The following is a 27,641-nucleotide window of genomic DNA, read 5'->3' on the forward strand; positions in this document are numbered from 1 at the left end:
ATAATAGAGACAGTCTTTGATAGCTGTGACCAAGAAATTATATTTGAAGTGGATCTTATGATAGTAGGGGGACCTTAGATACAAAAAAAGAGTTAAGGATATCAGAAAGAATAGCTTGTAAAAAGAAATATGGGTTTGGTTTACGTAGGTGAGGCATTTATAAAGACATTTATTAGAATTATTTTGTCGTGGAATTCAAACTTATGTACGTGTGAAACATAATTAGATATTTGCTTTGGAATCTTAGAAATTGTGTGTGTGTGCTGTGTGCTCAGTTGTGCTCGACTCTTGTGATTCCATGGACTGTAACCCCCCTGGCTCCTCTGTCCATGGGATTTTCCAGGCAAGAATACTGGAGTGGGCTGCCATTCCCTTCCCCATGGGATCAAACCCAAGTCTCCTGCACTGGCAGGTTCTTAACCATTGTGCTACCTGGGAAGACCCTAGAAAGTGTTTACTACCAGCCTAAAAGTCCCTTTGACTCTCAAAAAAGCTGTTTTGATTATCTTGTTTTTGAAAATTCTGTAGTCCATTGTTCAGTTGTAATAATAGGGCAAGATCTGTAAGCCAGGATCCTACACTTGCAGCAAGGGGCTCCCCCTCCCCCATTTCACTCCCCCTAAACATAGCAGCTGTATCATGCCAAAGCTGATACTTTTCATCTAGAGACATTTCCAGGGCATTTGTGACTTACCATATACATGCATTGTTCTTTATCACTCCAATGCTAAGTGTTTTAATGATTAAATAACTGTTAATTAAGATGTTAATTAAGATCTACTTCATACATTTGCTCTCCATTAAGCAGTAGTTCTACAGGAGGAAATGGCAACCCACTCCGGTATTTTTGCCTGGAGAATCCCATGGACAGAGGAGCATGGTGGGCTACAGTCTGTGGGGTCATAGAGAGTCGGACACGACTGAAGTGACTTAGCACCAATCAGAGTTTTCCTCTCATGACCCAATCTCATAACATCTGTGAAGGCAGAGCCCCTGTCCAGGTACCAAGAATACTTGGCACAATATTAGCACATGGAAGGCCCTCGATAAATATTTACTGAATAAGTGAATAAAGACAGTTCACTATCATTCACAAGATTTCTTTCCCAGCTGATTCAGAGCTGAAATCATCACAATTAGAATAGTAAGGTCTGACTAATTACTTTGGATATAAGTTCTAATAGCATTTTGTTCTTATGTGTGGAAACCTTAGATTTTAATGTGTTTTGCTATGGTTTCAAGGACTTCAGACTTAACTAAGGCAGAAATTTTAAAAATGAAGTCAGGTGATGAATTTATGTTTTAAAAATAAGTGCCTGTTTTGCATAGAGACAAATATACTCTTCAAAGATTGGAAAGAGAAGCTGGTATGGTTTCTATCCAGGTTAGATGCAACTTTTATGAAGACAGTGGTAATTTCTTATCAAATAAATCTCAGAACTCAGTTTGAGAGAAAAAGGAAAGGCTTTAGTCAAAATCTTTACAATAAAATAATTATGATTATAAATTTTTAGTTAAATATGTACATATTACATGGTATTTTAAAAAAGAATGGAAATGAATAAAGTTTTCAGGCAAAATCTAATGCACAAATATACCATCTTTTTTAGAATATAACGTCAGTTTAACATTCTTAAACAGCTGTGTCAGACAATGGCTCTGCTTTGTGCAAAACATGATAAGCAAAATTAAGAAAAATTCTGCAAAATTCTTTAGTTCCCCAAAGAAGTCACTAAAAAAGAAAAAAGAAAAAAAGTTGTACACTCAAGCTTGATTGTATACAGAGGCTAGAATGACCAGCACTAATGTCACCCCATATCTGCTAAATAGGTCCTTGGGTAGCTTCAGTTTGCAGTTAAAAGCTGAAGTCCCAGCAGTTGTGCTTTTATGCAGCCACATGGCCAATAAGGTAGATGTTGTCATAAAGGTGCCCCACGAAATCTTCACTAATGTTTTGAGCAGCACGCCGGGTATTTCGAATAAATTCCCTTTTTGACATTTTATTCTTCACATGAGGGCTAGTGAGGTCAATGGAAAGTAGAATCAAAGAGTAGCACAGTACATAGACAGCATCTGGAAGGAAAAAGAAACACCTCCAATTATTAGCTGGTTATTAAACAGTGGTCCCAAAAGAAAAGTGTTCATAATTCCAAAAGATTAGATTAAAATTAAAGAGAACTGCCTGGGCCTTTTCCAATTTGGTGATGAAAGTCTTGTGTCCTAGAAAACTCATCTCCTGGGCAAACAGGGATGTCAATTATCCAAACACCAATTCATTGAGCATTTTCTTCAAGTAATTTAGGAGTTTTTAGTGAAAAGTCATTCTAAATTTAAAAATTTCAGAATTGGTTTTATTTTCCTCTTGCTCTCGAATGTGATATTCCCATTCAACTATCCATAAAATATATTTGTACTCTCAGTATATCCTATTAAAACAAAGTAAGATATTTATTTACATACGCTTTTACAGAAGCCTAATTTAATTTGGAAGCATTTTACACAACAAGAAAATGTATTAACTTGGTACTAGAAAATAAAATGTAAACATCTCATAAAATTATTCTTCTTATTTAAGATATGTATAAAAGGTCTACAAAAATTCTATTGAATTTACATATTAATCTCAAAAGTACATCTTTAGATTGCTATACATGAGCCCATGCAGCAAAATATTTTCTTCTCTATATATTCTCAGGGCAATAGTTGATGCTTATTGTTATCCTCATGATACTTGCTACAACTGCTTACTACTACTACTATGGTGTTTATTTTTCAGAATCTTGCAGTCTTAATAAAGACTGTCTTACACAAGCATGTTCAACAAATTTCGTATGCTAGGAAAAGGTTTGGTAATCTCTGTAATAAGATAAGAACAACATTCTTGACAGGAAGAAAGAAATAAAGCTGCATTACATGAAAAAATACATAGATGACTCAGGCTACATCATGCACACATATATATACACACAAAGAGTGAAAACTAGTTATACCAAAAATACACTTTAGTAGAAAAATTCTAGCTGTTACCTATGTAATATGTGTATTATTAAAAGCTTTAAAAATAATTTCTCAAGATTTTGATTAGACTAGTAAAGAATTTCCAATGTTTAAGTAAGAATTTACATATCTAAGTGTAACTTTCCTCCTAAAACAGTATATTTACTACATGTAAATAATAGCTCTGACAAACTAGTCACTGCTAGAAGCAATGAAACAAGTATTTCTAATTATGGGAAGCATTTTTCCCCAGAGTGAGGAAAATGTCTCATTTACTACTATTTTTACCCAGAGATGGGAATGGGAGAAGGAAAGAATTCACTATATATATTCTTACCAGGACTAAGGCCAAGTTCTCTCATTAAATCAGGGTTACAAGCACAGAATCTATGTGAGAACTTTGTTATAAGTGTTTCAAGATACTCCCCACGCTCTTCAGGGGCATGGATGTGACGAAAAAATTCTCTCAGTGCATTGGGTAAGAATTGATTTCTAAAGTTATGCAGTGTTACAAGGTCATCCAAGACATCTCTCCTAGTAGAAAAAGAAAAAGGTACAGCTTTAGTTAACTTTTCTCTATTAAAAAGAGATGGGAAAAATCATAGATTATTTACTTTTTGGATAAAAATACTTTACTATTTATTACCAGTCTTATAAAGCATATATGTCTTAAAAGTTAAAAAAAAATCAAAGTATGATTATCAAGTTAAACAATTTTAAAAAATCTTTCATGAATAGAACAAAAAACAAGGTGAACTAGAAATTTTAATTCTGAAATGAAAAAATGAATTTTTCAGAAAAATGTTAACTTATTTTCAAGAATCTTCTTGGCTAAATCCATATGATCAACAGAATTATTTACCTTTTTAATTCTGAAAATAAGGAGAATCTACATTTTCCGTACCAATCCACATTGCCAGAGGTAACAACTGCTGATGTGAAGCTTTTTAAAGTGTCTATCTATACCCTATATTGTTCTAGAATCTGCTTTTGCTTATTTCCTAGTATAATATGAACAGCTTTCTGTGTTTTTATACATGGATCTAACTCATTCATTCTAATGGCTCCACAGTATCCCACCTTAAGGACATAATTCTAATGAAATACATTTAGGTTGTTTACAATTTGTGTACATATGTACATATATACTTATTATCAATAGCATTCCAATAATCATGCTTTGGAGTTCCCTGGTGGCTCAGATGATAAAGAATCTGCCTGCAATGCAGGAAACCTGGGTTCAATACCTGGATTGGGAAGATTCGTGCCTGGAGAATCCCCATGGACAGAGGAGTCTGGTGGGCTACAGTCCATGGGGTCACAAAGAGTCAGACATGACTGACTAAGCACAGCACAATCATGCTTTGTTACAGTATGCTTCAATCCTCACTAAAATCAACAATGTTTGTATGATCATAATCTTAATTTCTACCAGTTGCTTATGGCAGGGACAGGCAAACTACAGCTAGTGGGCCAAATACTACAGAGGCCCATGGGCTGTTGTTATAAATAAAGGTTTATTAGAACACAGCTTTTCTCATTTGTTTACTTATTGTCCATGTCTGCTTTGATGACACAATGGCATAGTTATAAGTAGCTGCAACAGAGATCATATGTCCTTCAAAGTCTAAAATATTTACAGAAAAATCAGGTTTTTCCACAAAAAAACCCTGCCAATCCATAGGTACCTAGCATTTCAGAACAAAAAGAGTTAATGATACCATCTTTATGTAAGAAATTTTTTTCAGTGACCAATATGCTGAACTGTGCACCCCTCAAGGCTAGGGATTATGTTTTAATCAACTGCATACTACAAATTATAGCAAAGTTCCTGGCATATAATAAATACAAATTGTTGGAAAATCATGAGAAATTAAAAAAAAAAGAGAATCAAAATGAAAAGGTAAACCTATTTTTGAGACATTCTTTAGATTACTATGAGATCTATAATTTTTAAAACCATAGTTTACGGTGATGTCATATCAAAATATTTCCACAATATTTTTATGTCCTTGATACCCAGAATTCAAGAGTACAAATGAATAACTATCAAGTCAGGACAGCACATCAGACACTGTCTCTGGAGAGCACACTATTAAATCATACTTTTCGAATTTTCACACTTTTACATGACACTTTTTGTGTACTGTATCACAGATATACACATCTTAAACCTCTAGGATTGTGTTTACGGGTACAATTTGTCTATTTGATTTTTATATGGGCAATTTCAAAATTCAGAACTTTTAGCTACCAAACCCTTAGATCTTAGGGCTAGTTATAAGGAAAAAAGGCTTCGACTTTCTCAAAAATGTTTGGTTTTGTGATCTTTGCTATCACAAAGATGTTGGACTTCCTGGGCTTTTTTTTTTTTTTTAATGTTTACAACAGTAAACTCACACACAAGTTCAAGTTCACAAGAGTAATGATTTGCAAGGTACAGGAATCTTTTCCCTGTCTTCACTCAATTTTACAACTAGATGACTGTGATTTTTAAAGTAAAACTTAACTAATTAAAAGCATTCCTCAACTCTTTTCTCATGAAAAATTAAATTTTTTTTTACCTTTCATCAAGATAAATTCTCAGTTTTTTCCAATTTAGTGTCCTTGTACAGAAGATAAACTTTGCTATTTCCTTTGGTGAATCATCAAGGATGCCCTTGGACATAAAGTAGTTCACTCCCTAAGACAGAAAGACAAGTCTACATAAATAAAATCAGTCTTCATTTATAAATTTAACAATTAGGCAATAGCAAAACAATAGCTATAGAGTCTTTTCAGCATCAACAGACTGTTTATAGCTTTCACATGCAAAATACAAGCTAGAACTTGAACTGACACTATTATTTATGGTTGATAGTTTACATGCAATGAAAAGTAGGAAATTCAAAGTTTAGACTTCTGAAGAAAGTCTGATTCAATTTTCTGACTCATGTCAATTAAAAAAAAGTATCCAGAAATATCACCTAAACTGGGTTATGGGTAGGGGTAACAAATAACTAGTACTTAGATCTTAAAAGTAAGCCTTATCACGAAAACTTCAACTGCCCAATGGAAAACATGAAAGTTCAGATACACATTCTAACACACTTTTCAAGGAAACAGATTCTTGAGAAAAAAGGATTCTGCAAATCACAGACTAGCATTTTTTGGGGGGGGGGTGGGGAAGAATAATAATTAAGTTATTTAACTTAATGTAAAATGGGCAGAATTCTAGACTGGTTTATGGGTTGTATACAGTTTGGTGTTAAGTATTGCTACATTTTATAAGAATCTGGCTCCAATACATACTGAGGCAAAACATAGTAAGACAAAACAATTTCAATGTTTTTCATAGGGTTTATCTTTGAATTTCCTTTTCTCTGCATGCAAAGTCTTCCAGAGAAGCATTATCCATAAGGCTGTGCCCTACTTTAGATTTAAACCAACAACAACAAAACAGCAACAACAAAAAAACCAAACACTGAAACCAATGTTTTCTCATGTATATGAAGGTCACATTCAAATAAACGTCTTATGTGCATTTGAATGTGCAGCTATTGAAATAAAAGGCAGGTGTGTTTATTTCAACTCACAGTTATCCAGATACATGCATTCCCATGAATGCCCATGTCTGGATAATAGCACAATGTGTGCAGTTAATTGGTAGAGAAAATGACATATTATATACATGTAACATACTGTTTTCACACATAAATTCCTTCAGCATTTCTTCCCTTTACAAACAATGACACAGTACTCAGAAACACTGCATACATTGGGAATTCAAAGAGTTGGAAAAATTTTTATAAAATCTCCCATAAAAATTTTATATTACATTTTTAGAGCAGTTTGGTACCATGAGGTTATGCTTTTGAAAGGTTATAATTATCTATAGAATGTAATTCAAAAAGATAAGATTTTTATACAAAATTAATTTTATGAGCCATCAAGATAATAGGATATTAGCAATGATATCAAATTTTCATGAGAATTTTAAAAGTGTAAAAGCAATCCTAAAAGCATTGATTTTAAAAAGCACCGACTTTAAAAAGAACAAAATGTGAGAATATGTGACTCTGTCAACTCAGTGCGAAGCCATCTTTCAGACTGCACTGCACCCGGATAGGAGGCTAGAGCATGTAATATGGTCAAGATGGAAAGGAAAGCCAAGGAACTTGTTTGCAGTAAGGCTCTCAGAAAGAGCCTGAGGGGGTAGGAACCAGGGAAATAGGAATGAGTTTTCCATCCTTCCCTCCATTAGTTTGAACAATCGAGAGTTGACTGTATAATTTATCTACTTAGCAAGATTAAGTCAGGTTTGATTTCTTTTCCAAAATTCATCCATTTAAAAAGTGTAACAAAATATTAGAAGTATTTCCAGTGCTTAATTTTAATCCAAGTGATTCAAAGACAAAGGAATGTCAGTTAAGCAGTAATGAACAGGTTCTTTATTCACGCTTACTTGTAAATCAGTATTTAAGAGATACAAAACTAACTCTAATTTACTTTCTAAAAATTTACAAAATACAAAAAAAAAAAACTAATGTGGTCTATTAAATAGTACATAATTCTCTAATTATATGATATACGCCATTTTTAATATTGCTTGATGCTCCTCACTTATAAATGAACACTGGCATTTGCCTTATGCAAGCATCATAAAATTCTTGGTCATTTCCTTTTTTCTATGTTTGAAAATTTAACATATAATCTCACTTAAGTTCTCCGAAATCAATTAAATGCAGAGGAGGAAACAGATGGTTTTAAACACAATCCTGAAAACCAGCAACACAAACTTGAAATCAGCTAGCACTGTTGGTTTTGAGGAAAGACAGCCTCAGTTTCAAGCCTGGGATTCCTCTGGAAAGGAAGATTACTTCAGAAGGGCTATTAGAGTGAAGGGTTAAGAGACGACACAACATAGAGAGGCATAGGACCAGATTACAATCGTCTTCAATAAGCAAGCTGGCAACCATCCAAAACTATCTTGTTTTGTAAGCAATAAATATAAAAGAAACTATAGCATGAACTCTGTTGAATAACTATATATTTGTTTAATACATGTATAAGTATTGTTGATTTTTAAATAAAGTTTTAGAAGAATGTTACAGAGGAATCCCTAGACCCTATTGGAGGTGTTGTTTAGTCACTAAGTTGTGACCCCATGAACTGCAGCACGCCAGGCTTCCCTGTCCTTCACTATCTCCCAGAGTTTGCTCAGACTCATGTCTATTGAGTTGTTGATTGCTATCCAATCATCTCACTGTTGCCCCCTTTTCCTCTTGCTCTCAATCTTTTCCAGCACCAGAATCTTTTCCAGTGAGTCAGCTCTTTGCATCAGGTGGCCAAAGAATTGGAGCTTCAGCTTCAGAATAGTGCCGAAATCAATCAAAAGGGTTGATTTCCTTTAGGACTGACTGGTTTGATCTCTCTGCTGTCCAAAGGACTCTACCACCAAGAGTCTTCTCCAGCACCACAGTTCAAAAGCATTAATTCTTTGGTACTCAGCTGTCTTTATAGTCCACCTCCCACAACTGTACATGACTACTGCAAAAACCATAGCTTTGACTAGACAGACCTTTATCGGCAAAGTGATGTCTCTGCTTTTTAATACCCTGTCTAGGTTTGTCATAGCTATTCTTCTAAGGAGCAAGAGTCTTTTAATTTTGTGGCTGCAGTCACCATCCACAGAGATTTTGGAGCCCAAGAAAATGAAATCTGACACTGTTTCCACATTTTCCCCATCTATTTGCCATGAAGTTATGGGACTGGATACCATGATCTTCATTTTTTGAATGCTGAGTTCTAAGCCAGCTTTTTCATTCTTCTCTTTCACCTTCATCAAGAGGCTCTTTAGTTCCTCTTAGCTTTCTGCCATAAGAGTGGTGTCATCTGTGTATCTGAGGTTATTGATATTTCTCCTGGCACTCTTGATTCCAGCTTGTGCTTCATCCAGCCTGGCATTTAACATGATGTAATCTGCATATAAGTTAAATAAGCAGGGTGACAATATACAGCCTTGACGTACTCCTTTCCCAATTTTGAACCAGTCTGTTTTTCCATGTCAGCAACCAATCTGTTGCTTCCTGAACACAGGTTTCTCAGATGGCAGGTAATGTGGAGAATTCCATGGACAGAGGAATATGCTAGACCCTATAGCATTAATAATAGTTATTAATCAGGACTGGAACTCTCAGCAGTACAGATATGTGCTTCTGTGAGTCTGTATCTTATAGGTAGCAAGGAAATCATGACTAGTCTAAATTAACATAGTTTCCAGAAAAAGGAAGGGTGTAGCTCATTATCATCTACATGGTATAGTAAAATAAGTGTCCAGTTCTGGATGTTGCATTTTATGGGACATATTGACAAACTAGAACCATCTGAATAAAGGAAACCAGGGTCTGAGTGAGTTGTTGCAAGGTCAGACTTTATGTTATATAAGGAAGAACCAAGGGAGATAGAGATATTAGGTCTAAAGATGAAGCTATTTAGGAAAGAAGAAAAGATTAAGACATTGAGACATCTGAAGAGGTTAAGACTTGTGACATCTGTGTCACAAAGAAAAGAAACACTGTGTGTGGTTTGAGTGAAGACTTTAAACTGATGAAACTTAGAACTTCTTGCTCCCCAAAATGCATACTGCTAGGTTTTCAGTGATAGTAACAAGTATCAGAGTTTCACTCTAAGAATATATAAAAATAGTGACTTTCAAGGGGTCCCTTTTCACATAGTAATGCAAAAAGTAGAAAACTAAGGCACGAGCAAGGTGAGAAAATTGAATACAAATCTATTGACTTAATGTATTAGTACGTGTGTGTGTGTGTGTATGTATGTGTGTTAGTCGCTCAGTCATATCCAATCCTTTGTGACCCCATGGATTGTAGGCCATCAGCTCCTCTGTCCATGGAATTCTTCAGATAAAAATATTGGAATGGGTTGCCATAGGAGAAAAAAAATGGCAAAATTAATGGCAAAAAAGTAAGAGGACATAATTGGAGCTGCAAGTAGAGGAGAACGGGGGAAAGGATCAAAAATACAGGTGGGGTCTAAGACACTTTCTCAGCCTGGAGGACAGGATGGCTCTACTGGTTCAGAAACAGGTGTTTGGAGAAAGCATTAAAAGACAAAAACAGAGTGCATGTTGGTTTTCTTTTTAGGGAAGATAAGCCATCCAGAAGGAGTTGGACAAGAGCAAACTCTTAGCTCCTTGAGCAAAATGGTAAAGATTTCTATCAACAGTGGTGGAGGGTATAACAGGAAATCCATTAGGAATAAACAAAAGGAATGGTAAGCAGCAATGAAAACCCAAAAGAAGTTAAGGTGAATTCATCTTATCTCATGTTAAAGCTTTAAATAGAATACATGCTTTCAGTGATTCAAAGATAAAAAAATATATATGTATCAAGAAATTCTGTAAAGCATCCTCCATGGAGTACATCACTAAAATTTATTACGCAAATGACAACACCAAGACTTAAACAATATAATTAGAGTGGTAAGTTGTTTAGACAAAAGGTTTATTTAGGTGGCAAAAACAAATAAGTTAAGAAAACATATGCAAATAGCTAAAACCAATATTAAGAAGGAATTCAGATTGAAGAACGATGTGTTGAATGAAGCTCAGTCCTCTACACAATGCATCTTCCCATTTTCTTATTACTATAAGAATGGCTCTTTCACACAGCAATTTCTGTTTTAAGATATACATCCTTTGTTTTTCTTCTATTGTATTAAACTCATGTTTTTCTCTCCTATTTTTAAAAATCAAATTATTACCCATAGTATACTTCAAAGGCAAAAATCTACTATATATATATGTTCAGAACCAAAAAATATATATTTGGGGACAAAGTGAATTCTAGGAAACAAGGCATGTAAAATATTGACTTCTGCTGTGAACCTAAAACTGCTTTAAATGATAAAGTCTTAATATTTTTTTTTTAAGTGCTGAATACTAGTACTGAAAGTACTGGCAATTGGCCCAGACACTTGGCAGAAACTTTGTGTAACAGTTGGTATCAACAGAAAAAATTACTAATAAAACAAAACTGACATATTAGGGAGTATCTTTAACGTGTTTTCCTAAAGAACAACTTAGGAAAGAAATTTAGTGAAAAAATTTGCTTTAACTAGTTTTGTTTAAACTTGCTGTTGTATAAAATGTAAAAACCAAGTATTACAGCTACTACTTTTCAGGTAATAAATCTGTCCTCTGAGCATTACACAACAGAAAGCAAGCTGGACACTGCATTTAATTTCCTTTTTAAAAGGACATTTGAAAACTTTTAGAATAACGATCCTTAAATTTTAACAATAAATATTTATAAAATGAAATACTTCAATCTAGATTTCTAATTTTTGTTTCAATATGGAACTGATCTATTAATAGTCAAGTGTACATTTTAACCACAGGGAAATGAGCAATTGAAATGTAACATTTTCATACTAAAAAAACATAAAAATAAGATATTATATTGTAAAAGCTTTAATTTTAAAATTTTAATTATTTTTTAAAAGGGGAAGTCCTTCGCCCGGTCAGAGTATTCCCATTGTCTTATTTGAAAATAGCAGCAGCAGTGGCTAAGATGACAGCTCTGATACTATTTCTCCTTTTTCTAGTGCTATCATAATTGCTAATAAAAATGTAAAATCTATTAATATTAGCCAGCCCAGAATTTCTCGTTCTTCCTATTTATTTAGAGAACATGGGCACTATAGTTAACGGAAAAAACACATCTAGAAATTCTTCTAGGGATATAATACTCTGCAAATTAAAATATCAACACTTTGTTTTTTAGCTAAAGTAAAATAAAGATTATTTTACTTAAAGGGCAAGTTTTAAAACTAGGTATCCTTGTTTTTATGCTGTCATTTCATTTCATTCTACCCACTACGTTTAGCTATGCCACTCTCTGGTGTATAAAACTGTCCTTCAGCATGTAACTTCAGAAATGTCACACTTTTACTCATGGCAATTTTATTCATGGTAATTTAATGATGGTTAATCTAATCAATAGACTGAAAAGACTAAAGGAAAAGCTCTGACCAAATTTTTAAAGTTCTCTAACTGGAATTGGTCAGAACCCCATATTCTGTCTGGAGGATGATGAAAAGTCATGAGTATGGAATATGGACTGAAGTCAGCTTACTCATGGACCTGTTTGAGTTGGCAAGGATTTCAGTCTCCAAAAACAATTTATGGAGGGCTTTTGGTACATGAAAGTACACAATGCTGAGGAACTGCTAAGAACAGTCACACTTACACCCTAAATTATTTGTAGCTATTAGAAAATGTCAACAGGAAACTCAAAAAAAGCAGGGATAGTTCAAAGAAAATAAAAAGAAAAATGGAAAATCATCTCTAATGGAGTCCAGGAAAAATGGAGGCGAGGTGGAGGACAGATCTTTCTGTTTATTTTTCATAGGAGAGGAAGCAATGCCATCAGACAAAAATAACATGAACTTCGTTGTTTAAGGTTTCAAATAACACTGCTGCTGCTGCTAAGTCGCTTCAGTCGTGTCCGACTCTGTGCGACCCCATGGACTGCAGCCTACCAGGCTTCTCCATCCATGGGATTCTCCAGGCAAGAACACTGGAGTGGGTTGCCATTTCCTTCTCCAGTGCATGAAAGTGGAAAGTGAAAGTGAAGTCGCTCAGTTGTGTCTGACTCTTAGTGACCCCACGGACTGCAGCATACCAGGCTCCTCCATCCATGGGATTTTCCAGGCAAGAGTACTGGAGTGGGGTGCCATTGCCTTCTCCCTCAAATAACACTACAAAGTTCCTATTCATTTATTCTAACAGCCTCAAACAGAAAGCAAGCTGTATCTGTGAGTTCTAAGAGTCACCAGGAGTCACACCCATCACTGGGACAGACCACTGCATGCAAATGACGTTACTTCCAAAGTGATAAACTACTCAGTTCACTTTAGTTCAGTTGCTCAGTCATGTCCAATTCTTTGTGACCCCATGGACTGCAGCATGCCAGGCCTCCCTGTCCATCACCAACTCCCGGAGTTTACTCAAACTGATGTCCACTGAGTCGGTGATGCCATCCAACCATCTCATCCTCTGTCGTCCCCGTCTCCTCCTGCCTTTAATCTTTCCCAGCATCAGGGTCTTTTCAAATGAGTCAGTTCTTCACATCAGATGGCCAAAGTATTAGAGTTTCAGCTTCAACATCAGTCCTTCCAATGAATATTCAGGACTGATTTCCTTTAGGATGGACTGGCTGGATCTCCTAGCTGTCCAAGGGACTCTCAAGAGTCTTCTCCAACACCACAATTCAAAAGCATCAATTCTTTGGCGCTCAGCTTTCTTTATAGTCCAACTCTCACATCCATACATGACTACTCGAAAAACCATAGCCTTGACTAGCCAGGCTTTTGTTGGCAAAGTAATGTCTCTGCTTTTTAATATGCTGTCTAGGTTGGTCATAACTTTTCTTCCAAGGACTGTCTTTTAATTTCATGGCTGCAGTCACCATCCGCAGTGATTTTGGAGCCCCCAAAAATAAAGTCTGTCACTGTTTCCCACTGTTTCCCCATCTATTTCCCATGAAGTAATGGGACCAGATATCATGATCTTAGTTTTTTGAATGTTGAGCTTTAAGCCAACTTTTTCACCCTCCTCTTTCATTTTCATCAAGAGGCTCTTTAGTTCTTCTTCACTTTCTGCCATAAGAGGAGACAAATTACTACTAAAAGTTAAATACAGCAATCATTATTGTATATTGACAAAATTGCTGGTAGGCTATGTAAGCTTCTAGAAAAAGTACTATCTCTAATCTGTCTGTAAATTAGAAAAAAATAGCATTAATCAAAATATGGAGATAAATCTCTATTAGGTTAAGGTATGGTTACTAACACTTCAAACTAATGACAAAGTGACACATTTAAGCACTAATATTATGTCTAGAATTCCTGCTTTATAAAAATCACACACAAAACATTTTACTTGCAATATGTGCAATTATAGAAATACACATACACACATACATATGTAGCTATTTAAATGACAGACTTTGATAAATAAAACTTACAATTTTATATTATCTGGAATATACATTTATAAATATATTTTAACAGCTCTGAAGCAATTTTCAAATAAACAAGACTTTTTAAATGTTTTCCTGACTGAGAATACTTTTAAAAGGACGTTAAAATAACAAAAAAAAGATTTTTCAAAAACCCAAATCTTATTAATAGAGAAGCTGGGGTTTAAATGGTAGTTTTGCTGTCATCACATGTGCATACTTTTTCATGTAATTGAAGTCTCTGTTCATCCTACCACTATTTCAGTCCAAACATGTTTAAATTTGAGCATAATGTTGTATGTACCTCGATTTATTGCTTAAAATGTCTTTTAAAAGATTAAACTAAGCACTACCACTGAACCAAAAAGTTACTGGTTAATAACATTAACTATTATTAAAATATGCAAAAACTGCTCATCACATGTCAGAAAACAAAATTAAAGGCAAAGTTTATCACTATCTAAAGCTAGAAGATGCTGGTGTTTCTGGTACATACTTGATGAAGGACCATTGCTCAGGTGTCAAATATTTATCTACTACAATCCAAAAGTTCCAGGAGACAAAGAACCCCTAACCTAGAGCAGTGTCTGCTGCTGATACTATGGTGTGCGCAGTTGTGCTTCTAGTATAAAATAAAGCTACAGTTTGGTAAGCACTAAGCATTTAACACATACTATTTCATTAAATCTTCATGACACCACCATGATATACATACTATTATTATCTCCATTTTGGAGTTGGGGAAATTGAAGCATAGAAGGTGTAAATAATTTGCACGAGGCCAAAGTCATATGCCTAGGAAGTGGAGAGATACTTAATAAATATTTGTTGAATGAATGCTCAACTCTTTCTGTATAAAGCTTCCAGATGACTTTCAAGAGAAGCTGTAAACTTGTAAGGATTATATAATTCAAACGGGGGGGGGGGGGGTGCGGGGGGGAAAAGACAATCGTAACATAAAAAAGAAAAAAAAAAGTATCTAAAACCTATGAATTAGATAGGTGCACCATAAACACCTCAAATTATAAACTCATAAAGGTTGAAATCACTATTCCAAAAATAAAAAGTGACATGTCATTCTAATGATATATTTAACTGCTAATAAGTGGTTCAGAAAGATCTTAAGACTTTTATTATATAGAAGGTATCTTTAAAAATCTTATGAAAGGGAAAAATGTTACATAATCTTATGGCTAAATGTACACCACAACTAGCTGGTTGAAAATGCATAGTGTGTCTTTAATACTTCCATATTTCAAAGCTGCAATTAAATTGATAGATGGTGTGCAACTGATGACATCCAATAATTGAGGAAATACTATCTTTTCAATTTCTGATAAAGCAGTCATATTTGAGTGACATCTACTGTGACATTGGTAGCAACAATTTCAAATTCAGGAAAGACATTCAGGGGAGACAACTACTTCTGATGGTAAAGCTGAGAACTTAAATCTAGAAAGCGATGTCAAGTTTCAGTGAAACTGGTTACATCAGATAAAGAAGAACACTGGAGAGGTGTCAAGGTGGTCAGATAGGGTATAATAAGGAAATAAAAGGCAAACAGAATTTTCTTGGAAATGTATTTAAAATATAAATACAATACTGCAAAGTTTCTAGGAACATTTATCTAAATTGGTAACAAAATTCATACAAAGAAAAAATCTCCCTCATTTTTAGCATTTCCTATTTTAAAATATGAAGTATTAGTGCTGTGGTGTCAAAAATATTATAATTAAAATATACTAATTTTATTCTTTCCTCTAGTTCTTAGTTCTCAGTACACTGTGCATTAATTTCAGTATGCTTTTACTCCAGTAGCAAATTAGTGTTTCCTATAACATACAGAGGAAAACAAAAGCAAAGCCCATCAGGTGGTTTGGGTGATGAATAAACTGTGGAATACTCTAGTCCTGAATCTTTTTCAATTAGATACAGACTAGAAAGGCTCCTGGAAAACTAATTTTCTCTGAAGCTTCTGAAAGGTTTATGCCAAGTCTCTAAGTGTCCTTCTACGGACTGATTCTAAACCACGTGAGGGAATGACTTGGAGACAGGGGAGGGTATGGGAGGATGGTCAAAGACACAGTATGGTCAGGGCGAAGTGTAAAATAAAGTTGATCTAGTAGACACCAGACAAAACCAACACATAATAGATCAGATTGAAACAGAAACATACATACATATGCACATACTGACATATACATCATGTTGACCTTAAGAGAGTTTTAATGTTTAGTATGACTAAATGTTTAGTTATGTGTGACTAAGTTTAGTATGACTTGACTAGCTGTACCAGGTAGAAGGTTATTAAGTTATCTAGACAGAGGTTAATTAATATTCAGTGTCTGACAGGCAGAGTTTTTTTGTACTTTGACTCTAACAATGATCAAGGTAAAGGGATTTTGCTAATGAATGAGAGCATTTTAGGTCTTTTGAGTATATATATTTTATAGAGAAGGTATATTTGGTAAGGGATTCCTCTCATTGTCAACAAGTTCTTTTTGCTCTAAATAAATTCTCATCAGCAAACTGGAGATAAAATTAATTTGCTAATGAGAACCAGCAATGTCTATTTTTCTGAAAAACTTGGTTCAGAATTACATGTCAAACTCCTATGAGTTTGGGTGATAATGATTATGTAGCATTAGTATGTTTTAACTACAAAGAGCAGGAACCTCAATTCAAAAAATGTCCAGTGATTTATTGCCTTGTATAAGAAGTCCCAAATTACTAAGGCTCTAGGATTTTTAGGCTCACACACGGAACACAGACCCAATTCTTTCTTTCCAGTGTGTCTGTCTGGGTGTGTTAACAACCTACAAGGCTGCAAGGAGGTCAGAGGTATTTCTATCACTACATTGCTACACACCCATGCCCAGAAGTACACACGTGCACATACAGCACACAGTATTCTTTCTTCCAGTCTCATAGATTGGCACTGGACTACATGGATGTCATGGAAGCCAAAGGGAATGAAAGCAACATGATTAGCTTGGGATAATCTATACTCAACTCCTGAGGAATGGAGCTGGGCTCTCGGCTGTTGAGGGTCTTTATCTAGTGAGGTATCTAAGTGATGGGATTTAAATCCTACCCATATAGGACTATAGGGATTTTTAAAAAAATAACTTTCACAATAGAATATAGTGGAACTGGAAGGAACTCTAGACATCTCCTGAGTTCCGCTTATATTCTTTTGTTTTTCCACACTGTGTAGCAGTAACTATTGCCTTCTGGTAATTAAGTATAGTCACTTCAACCACAGAATAATTACCTACGCTTGTACCTTTTCTTCCTCCCTTTAGGTCTATTTGTTCAGTGGCAGGAGGACCTAAAACAGTGAGAGGGTGGTCTCTGCCAGCAATCTGCATTGTTGTGCCTCTGGTGTCAATACTCTTGCCTTGACTATTAATGTCTCTAAACCAGCAGAGCCCCAGGAACAAGAGAAGTAGAATCACACATTTTTCGAGTGGCTCACTAGTGAAAACAGTGCTGCAGACTCTTGGAAGCCTGCTCAAAGGCCGTTTTGCTCTTTCACTGCTTCTAGCATGTCAGCCACAGTTGCTAAGTCATGTTGAGTCTAAGCCAATAGCATAACCCTTTCTCTTCTGTTCTCCACTGGTCTAGAGGCGTTCATGTGATTCAGTTTGGGTCATAAGAAATGAGCAGAAGCATACTGAAGGCTCCAGAAAAAAATTTTTTCTCCTTAATCAGCATAAGGCATATGAGGAGTTTGCTGCTGATCTTTGTGCTGAGGGTACTTTCATATGAGAATGTGATGCCTTGAGTAGTGGTAGCCAGTCAACACATTGAGCTCCCACTGTATCACTGAAACAACTTTGGGATACACATTCTGGGTGTCTTCTGAAGCAAATAAATTTATCCGGCTTAAACCATTATTAGGTTCTTTGTTCTTTCAAGCCAAAAACACCTAGATGAACCATACAGGGAAAGTGGGTACTACAGGTACATTATAAAATGTGGTACTGAGTAGAGCAGGACAGTGAAGGGGAGTGAGGACCCAATCATTCCTAGACATATTTTAGTTTGTGACATTAGCTAAGAGCTTAAGCATTCTCTCTCTGTGCTATGAGGCACTGTTTAAAGTACACCCATCTGACTGTCAAACTGGCTCAGGTTCTACTATATGGCTTAAGTTTATTCCTGAGAGACTGATCTAACTTCAGTGGAAAGATAAAGTCAAACTTCAAGGCCTGCAGAGCTGGGATAAAACCCCCAAAAGCGGTACATTTGCCAAACTAAAAAGCATCTTTTGTGGCCTGTCAATCTTCCCTGGGAATACCCCTGGTGCAGGAGATTTAATAGAGTTAGTGTAGAGAATGAGACACCAAGGATATGTTGATGAATGATCTGTTCCAAGTTAGTGATACAAATACTTAATCAGTGTCTACAGGTTGTTATTTGAATACAATATTGCTATCAGGTTTGATGTCCTACCCTTATTTTCCAAACTTAACATGTTTGACTACAATCAAAATATAGAACATGAATAAAGCTCTTGGTTGTCTAGACTCAACTCTGTTTTATTATTTTTTTTTTGTAATTAATACTATCAGACCAAAGGAAAGAGAACAAAAAATTATAGATCCATAGACTTTTAAATAGGAAAGGAGATTATAGGTAAAATAAACATCATATAGCTGTCAGTGAATAAGGGTATTTCCACTATTTAATCCAGCTTTATTTAATTCATTTAGAAACACATTCACACAGAGTAAGACTACAGATAATCTACCCTAGCATACCTCAGAATGTGTTCCCCAGAATGTTACTTTATAGGCCCTCCACCCCACCTCGCCAAAAAGAGACTATGACAAATAAACTCACTCACAACACTTTCTTCTTAGATATTCACAATGGGAATCAATATATTATAAAGGCTTTGAAAAGTTATTCTTTAAATAAGCCAACTAACTGTAACTTATCATGATCAAATTTATTAGACTTGGGAAATCTTTTGACTACGTCCATTATCTTATGGAATAATTATTCCAAAAAATACATTTGGGAAATGTGCACTTTCTGATGATATCAGAGTTTTCTACCTCCAGGAAAATAGTTACTGTTCATCATTGCTTCTATGGTATGAAGTCATGGCAGTGAACATTTTGGTGCTGAATATTGGACCAAAAAAGTAAGATTTTATATATGAGACAATGTAAAAATTGAATACAAACACCCAAGTCCTTTTCTATAATGGAGAACTCCTCCAAATTTCCTGTTTGTATTTTAGCTGGTCCAACAACAAAAAGATGATCCCTTGAAAATAATTTGCTTACACATTTACATCTAAATATATGCTTAGGTAAAATTTAAAATGTTTCTCATAATAGATTTTATCCCAGATCTGTCTTATAAAATACACATAATTGTATGCATGTGGCTCTTTCTACATGAACACAGGAAAAATGTGTTTATACAGTGTTTAAAAAATCTTCTTTACCTGACCCCAGTGAGGATACTGGTGCTTCCCTGATGGCTCAGACGGTAAAGCGTCTGCCTGCAACTGTTGGGCTGCCATCTACGGGGTCGCACAGAGTCGGACACGACTGACGCGACTTAGCAGCAGCAGCAACGCAGGAGACCCGGGTTTGATCCCTGGGTCAGGAAGGTCCCCTGGAGAAGGAAATGGCAATCCACTCCAGTACTCTTGCCTGGAAAATTCCATGGACAGAGAAGCCTGGTGGGCTACAGTCCATGGGGTCACAAAGAGTTGGACACAACTGAGCGACTTCACTTTACTGAGGATATTATTTTAAAAATTTATAAACATATATAGAAACAAAAATAAGCCTATAAAGTTAAACCATGTTCACTACCAATTTCATCCTTTAAATTTACAAATAACTGTCAAGAAAACATTTATTACTCAATGGAATAAGTTACTGGTTGATACGTAAAATTACTTTATTATAATAATGCTGGGGAATAAAATCACACACGTAACTTGTACATGCAGGGGAAATATGGCCTAATGTAAACAGATGGTTTTTAGCACATTCCTTTACTAGAATGTGGTCACCTGCCACAAGGTACACAAGCTCATGCACAAGATCAAGACTTTCAAACAGCTGAGATCACATCATGCATATAACAGCAGCGTGCTAGACAATCGTACCACAGACTGTGCAGAAGTTCTCCCCCACCCCATGAGCCACTGCCAGCAGCTGCTGTGGAGTTTGGTTACCCATATCCGTGACATGAACGATGTCCTTTGGAGAATCTTGCTCCCTGTGGCTGTAAGTATTCTTATTTTTACAATATTTTAATGATGCTTGCTATCAAAATGTTAAGTACAGAACTAGAAATTATGGAAAAGTAGATTTATTACAATATTGAACAATTATATACATCTTATCTCAGGTACTTAAAATAAACACTGCTTACATTTAAACATAACATCAAACGTAATTAGTTTACTTCTCAGGCTTAAATAAACCCAAATAACACATCTGATGACAGTGCTCCAGTGAGGGGGAAAAATAATCAACCTCCATAGGTACTTTCTGATTGCTAGCACTAAAAAATCATGGCAAGAGTCATTCTAAGACCTGGCTGAAATATGACGCATGTAGGTGAGTTCTGTATAAAAACATCTACTAGGATGATCTTTTGATTATATTTTGGTTGGTTAAGCAACCAAACTGACATTGATTATTTATCAGTCAATGAAAGCAAGTGTGGAGTATTAATTAAAATGCTTCTCCTCATTTCCCTGCACCTACAAGTGTACTTCAGTGTCCTTCCATGCCTCCTTATGTCCTAAGGGTACTCTGGTAAAGAGAGAATTCTGTTTTGTTATTAGGCCACAGCTGCTTGCTGAGAGCCTGGGTGATGTTCATAAAAGCACAGAAGCAGAATTCTGGAACCAAAGTCACTTTGAATGGTTTAGTTCCATGCTGCCTGACAACAGTAAGTGCCCCTTTCAGAACAGTGAATTCAATACTTCTGGAATGCTCCAGGATATCTTTGAATCAGGCCAGGGAGTAAAAGAAAGAAAATACAGCCAACTCTCAATAACAATGGGAGGTAGGATGGATAAGTAAAAATCTGAAGATCTAAAAATCTTATTTTTAATTAGTAACTTGAATCCCCTCTTTAGGCAAACATTTGACTTTTATAGTTTATTGTCAGATAAAGAGGACTTTAATCTTACCTCTTTTCTCTGCCCCCCTCCCCCCGCCCCCGCAAATATTCTAGAGGAGGTACAAAAGAACTCTATAGTCTGATATATGTAGCTGCAAAGATGGAAACATATTTTGACATCTAACTTTTCCAATTCAGATATTTAAAACTACCCATATAATATTCTAGTATATAAGGGCCTATCTATATTTTCATTTTTGCATAAAAAGGATGCTTTATAATTTAGTTTAAAAATGGTACTCTTTTAGCAAGGAATGACTACTTACCATAATCAATATGAGCAGTTATATCCAACTTTTCTGACTTTGCAAAGGTACAACTCAGTACTTACCGAGTTACACTTTCCTTATAATGTAATATTTGCAACTGATATGAATTGGGGATGACAGTTTTGCTCAATATTGGCATAATTCATGACTGGAGCCAGTATGACTTGATAAATTAGTCCTAATAAGACAGGCCTGTAATAGCTAGCTGCCTTTCCTGATTCCCACGTATCTAGAGTAAAACACCATACCCCTCTGCCTCAATTTTCTAGTAATCATCATTCAATTAACTCAAGATACTAATGCAAAATATTTCTTATTGTAACACTAGTCATATGACCTGTTTAAACTGGCAACATCAATATTATACTGGTTTTAAATGTATACTTTGAACTTTAACTTCTAATAAATCATTCTACTTTCATTAAAAGTATGTCTTCTATTCATTGAAAATAAAAGTGGTGAAAGAAGAGAACAAATATAACATATCTGTTCTTTATAACGTATTTGCTTTATAACATATATACTTTACTGTATTTGTGGGGCTAAGACTTAAATGATCCACCCAAAAGTCATAGTTCTGAGTGTTACGTAATTTCTATTAGATTTATAAGAATAAGAAACATTTCTAAAAATCTGAACCTTTCCAGAATATATTGAAATAAGAATAGGTGAGAAGGGGAGCCAGTGACAGAACTATCTTCACATTTTGATCACTCATATGTTAAGAAAGGATTAAATAATTAATTCATTTCAAGCAGTGCTTTTTGATTCTCCCACTCTCCCTCTTCTTTATTTGTGTTTGCTTACTGTCTTAAGAAAAAAAAGAATCAGATAATTAATGCAAAATTATGCAATTTTATAACAATCTATAAGTTGTTTCTATGTTATCATGGGATTAAGATTTTTAAAGGCATTATTTAAAGACATTTTGATGTGTCACGAACTAGAAAAATATCCTTTGTATCCTCTGATAATCATAACTAAGTGGAAGTAAGGAAATGAAGAAAATGCTGCAGGTAAAGTCTGATGAATATATTTTGTGCTCTCAACTGATAATGTAGTGGTATCTCAACCAAATGTAGGTGATGGCTGCATGCGCATCATGGAAGCTGCCATACAAAGTGAACAGATTGCAAGATTAGTACTTGACATAGTAAGGAAGAAAGAAATGACTAAGTCATATAGCAATAACTCCAAACACTGGGCTTCACAGTGATTCAAAAGTCATGTTAAGAGACTTATAATTTTACTTGCAAATTTATTATGTTGGAGCAATTAAGTTCAACAGTTACAAATGTTCAAATTCTTCACTTACCTCATCTGGGTTGGCATTAAAGGTGAGACTGCCTTCATCCAGCTGCATGTACAATTTTCTGAAAGAAAATCCTAGAGGTGGGTTCTTGTTGTAAATGGAACAGTGACCCCAAGTGGATTTACACAGCCTGTAAGTATGATAAAAATCAGATGAGAAAACATGACCAGATTGAATCTTCTAAGTTAAAGATGTATGTACATGATAAAATAGTGATATGAAATGATATAAAATTGGATTTTACAGCTCTGAAGTATAAACTGCTTAATTTTATGCTTGCTTTATTTATTTACTAGAGTAAAACAGACAAACGCCTTCAATTTAGCAATTCTGACAACACTTAATAAATGTGAATTACAAAGATTGGTAATATTCGAGTCCCACTGAAGTTAAACATAAATGATGACAATGATAACAGCTAACATTTACCAAGTGCTTAACAGATGCCAGGCACTATTTAAAGCATTTTAATAGTATTAATTTGCTTAATCTTTACAACCATCCTATGATTTGGCACTACAGATAAAGAAACACAGACACCATAAAAAAGCTGCCCATGGTCACACAGCTAATTTGTGTAGAGGCAGGATCTGAATCAAAGGAACTTACTCTCGAGCTTGCAGTACTAACCAAGAGTCTAAACAGAATTAAACAACTATGTGCTCCATTGTGAAATATAATTGAGTGGGGGGTGGGGGAACTGCTGGGCAGAGGGAGAAACTGTAATGCTGTAACTTTAATACTTCAATGAAAAGTTGCAACATTAAGATTAGTATATGTTAGGATATTGCTTTAAAACACTGGTTCTTTACTATCAGAGCTAAACATGACTTTTTACAAAATCTGTAATACTTAAAATACCTCAAAACACACTGTTTCTATTAATACACACTGGGACACTTGTTTCCAATTTTGTTCAGGGGCATTAGCTACTGGTTATTATTTGAAAGCTAACCTTTCATCTTGTTACAATTCCAAAAAAATTCTGGATGGATACCATAGTTTCACTTTCTGGTATTATTAATTTTTGACTCAAACTTCCAAATTTCCTTCTTTTCTCTCTCTTTTACACACACACACGCACAGAGAGAGAGAGCTTGCAGGAAAACAAGAAAGTTACTGTCTCAGCCTATAACATCAAAATTTCTGAGGAAAGTGGGTAGAATATTCACTTTTACATGGGAATATCTTCTTCATAGTTAATTTATATCATTGCATTTTTTTTTCCCAGCCAAATGAGATGATTCTGTAACAGGGAGTTTAGTAACTTGTTTAGAAAATTATCATTTTAGCAGCCTCTTTAGTCCCATAGCTTTTGACTTTTATTACTAAGCTATGTAAAAGCAACAGAACCTCCCCTAAATTAAAATACAAAAACTAATCCAGTCTTTAATTTATCAAGGAAAAAAAAATCCAAGAGTCAGAGATATAGGCATAAAGGAAGCATTTCTCTTAGAAATGAACAATCCAGATTTAAATCCTGTTCTAATAAGCATAGAAATAAACTTTTTTTTACAAAGTTTAAATATAGGACCATAAATTAAGTTTGATGGGAATATTAAAATGGAAAAAAGCAGGACTCCACCCTCCAAAAAAAAAAAAAAGCATTTAGGCAAGGTTATACTTGGTGATATCTGGGTCAAATATGGTAAGTTGAACTTACCCTTGCCAGAGAAGTTCATCATTGGCCAGGTCCTGCCAAACGCAGGAAGCTAAGCAGAGGTCAGTGGCATTCAGGTAGGACAAGATGGTAAAGCTTAGTTCGGGAGGCAGCATTTCCAAATTAATGAATCCTTCCTGTTCTTTAGACTTTCTTGTCTTCAGAAGATGATATATGTCGATGCCCCCCTGGACGTGTTTGCGATGACTGGTGTGAGACATGTTGCTGGCAGCCACCCTCCTGCTCTGCTCTCTGCTGAGGTAGCCTTGCTCACCGTAGCCTTCCTGCTGTAGCTGCTGGTTTCTAGCCACTCTCCACAGCCCCTGACCCATCTGCAAGCCTGGGAGAAAAGCCAGAATGGAGTAAGGCTCTATTAAGAAAGTAATCCACCTTTCCCTGCAGTACTACAGGTCTACATGAAGCATTCGTTTATCAGAATTAACATGTTTTAACATTAAAAACATATTAAATAGAATAGCAAATTACAAAGAACAGTCAGAACATTGTAAGCATGAAACTTGGATTTGGAGAACTATTTGGTTTGATTATCACCTTTATCTCAGTTTGCTAACTGCTTTTAAAATCCACAGGTGACATAATCATTTTTCACAAGGTAAGATTTAAAAGTTACTGACGTCCTAAAGACTCTTACAAAATTATAATTATGTGGACTTATGGGCCAGTATTAAATACAACTCTGATCAGAGCACAGGACTTCATTTAAAAGGTCCCTACACACGCTTTTTATCACAACCCAGGCTAAGCTAAGCTAGCCCCTTTTAACCAAATTCCCAGATGCATAACAGCTGTGAAACAGGCTTTTCGTTTAATTCTTGCCAGTCTGCTCTTAAGTTGTAGGCTGTAATAAAATGTAACATAGGCCCTGAAGTCTAATTCAGAAATCTTATAAATTAGACACCTAGAACTCCACGATAAAGAGCTCAGTGATGACTATTTGGTTCTGTTGCTGCTTTAAATACAAATCTTGAAATCAATTTTCCAGTTCTTCTCCATATGGTCCTATGGACTCCTCAGAGGTCCCTGGGAAAAGGCAGGAGAAAGGGAGGGGTGGTCCAGTCTCTCTTGCCTCCACTCCACCTCCCACCAGAGCAGTTCTACCTTTATCTGTTACAAATACCAGACTTCCTTATATGCAAATATTTAGAAGGCTACTGGTCTAGCCTTTCCATTTCATTTGGTTTTGCAAATAAGTAACTTTCCCAGGGCAAATAAATTCATTGAGAAAAATGAAACCAGGAAGTGTTTTTAACTAACATAAATTATTTCCAAGATCTCTTTTACAAATAAAATATTCCTGTTTTAAAAACCCAATTTTTCTACTAATGTGTATGAGTTTTAAAAATTTGGAGGAAGAAACCGGTTTTTGTTCAAAATCATTAAATTTCATTGCATGACCTAACCTTAAAATATGGCTTTGTTTTAATTGGCTGTTTACAATAAAGAGTAGTAATCAAAATAAAAAAAGCAACCCCTCCACCAGACTATTGGTGACCAGAAATTCTGAAAATTATCAGGAATAATTTTTGAAAATTGAAATATTTCAAATAAATTTGAAAACTGAATGGAATTTGAAAGAATATCAAAGGCTATTTTTTCAATATTTAAAAAAGCATGTATATTTACTGAATTGTTGGTTATTTTTTGGATAATGACTACTTGTTGATTAAAACAGGAAAAACAGTCCAGGATAATTTTTCACTCTTCGTCCTTGGAAATCCAAAAGCTTAAGCTATAAAGAGATTGGGTGAGGTGGGGGGTGGGGGGGGAAGGGGGAGGAATAGAGAGAAGGAACATATTAATAATTTTTAAATGTAGGAAAATTTGTTTTTTCAAAGAAACCACAAAAGGTAGTAACTTTTCCTCTTTATAACACATATTACCATTATGGTAGCAGTTCCTAAAGTAGTACTTAAGCTATAATAATTAAATTCTTATTTTCTATTAGAATGATTGAGATACCAAACTGATAACACCAAATATTGGAAAGATGTGGAAACTCAAAACAATACAGTCACTTTGGAAGACAGTTTGACAGTTTCTTACAAAAATAAACATGCTTTTACCATATGCTTCAGCATTCATGCTCCTTGGTATCTACCCAAATAAGTGGAGAACTCATGTCCATACAAAAACCTGCACGTGGACCTGTAGCTTTAGTCATAATTACCGAAACTTGTAAGCAACCAAATTGTCCTTGAATAGGTGAATGGATAAATTTACTGTGATATATCCAGACAAAGGAATGTTTAGTGCTAGAAAGAAATGAGGTATGAGAAGACACAGAAGAAACTTAAATATATATTACTAAGTAAGAGCAGCTGATCTGAAAAGGCTACATCATGTGTGTGATTTCAATTATAAGACATTCTGAAGAAGCAAAACCACAGACAATAAATTAACAATGAAAAAAGCACAGAATATCAACAAAAAATTTGGAAGGAACTTTAAGTTTCCTTAAGGTTTAAATATGCTATCATATTACAACATAAGTACAGCTTAATTTTGACATGACTCATAAACATTTAAAAAATTTTATCATAGCCATTTCTCTGCTGATCTTAGCAAGAATATATCTAGAAATTGAACTGACTGCTAAGCTCATCACAGTATATCTGTTGTCATTTTAGATAATTATATTTATTCTTCTCTTTTGCACTTGTACTACCAAAGGTAAATAATCAAATATGATGACTATGATGTCTGAAGTCTCAAGATTTAAGGCATCTAATGTCAATTTGTATGTACTTCCCTACCTCTTTATGGTGGCATATGGTTAGGCAGCTGTTATTCTTCTCAGGGATGTTGCTAGGGAACGCAGAATCAGGGTGATTTCCCTAGGCTCTGGACTTAAATGGGATCATTTAAATAGAGCACTGGATAAAGGAACTCAGAAAGCATCCAGCAGGTAGAAAAGAGGGAAAGCCAGCAGATGGTTCTTAGGATTAAAAAAAAAAAAAGTTAATGGGGAGGGTGGAGGTTTGAGGCACATATACACATGATTCAGACAAAGAAAACTGCATTTTCTATCCTTCTACTGCTAAATAATATTGCAAATTACCATTGTGGGATGTCTTTTTCCCTTTAAAGCAGTTCTGGATTCTGGGGAAGAACGCAGCATGATAAATCACTTGAGAAGGATCAATATCATAAATTTCTCCTTTGGAGAAAGGAAAGGGTGTCCACAGTGCTCCATC

The 27,641-nt window shown here is 35.1% G+C and overlaps 1 protein-coding gene across 1 annotated transcript in view; it reads right to left on the bottom strand.

Moving 5' to 3' along the window:
- Window positions 1-1,445: 1,445 nt before the first annotated feature.
- Window positions 1,446-27,641, bottom strand: part of FBXO8 (F-box protein 8) — a 39,441-nt gene continuing 13,245 nt past the window's right edge. Inside the window, exons 2-6 of the mRNA XM_061424961.1 lie at window positions 24,430-24,766; window positions 22,770-22,896; window positions 5,562-5,680; window positions 3,335-3,531; window positions 1,446-2,073 (exon numbers count right to left, since the gene is read on the bottom strand). Coding sequence (XP_061280945.1) covers window positions 1,886-2,073; window positions 3,335-3,531; window positions 5,562-5,680; window positions 22,770-22,896; window positions 24,430-24,758 — 960 coding nt within the window. The 5' untranslated portion in view covers window positions 24,759-24,766 and the 3' untranslated portion in view covers window positions 1,446-1,885. The remainder of the gene's footprint in view (window positions 2,074-3,334; window positions 3,532-5,561; window positions 5,681-22,769; window positions 22,897-24,429; window positions 24,767-27,641) is intronic.

Source organism: Bos javanicus, chromosome 8, assembly GCF_032452875.1.
Source record: "Bos javanicus breed banteng chromosome 8, ARS-OSU_banteng_1.0, whole genome shotgun sequence".
NCBI lineage: Eukaryota > Metazoa > Chordata > Mammalia > Artiodactyla > Bovidae > Bos > Bos javanicus.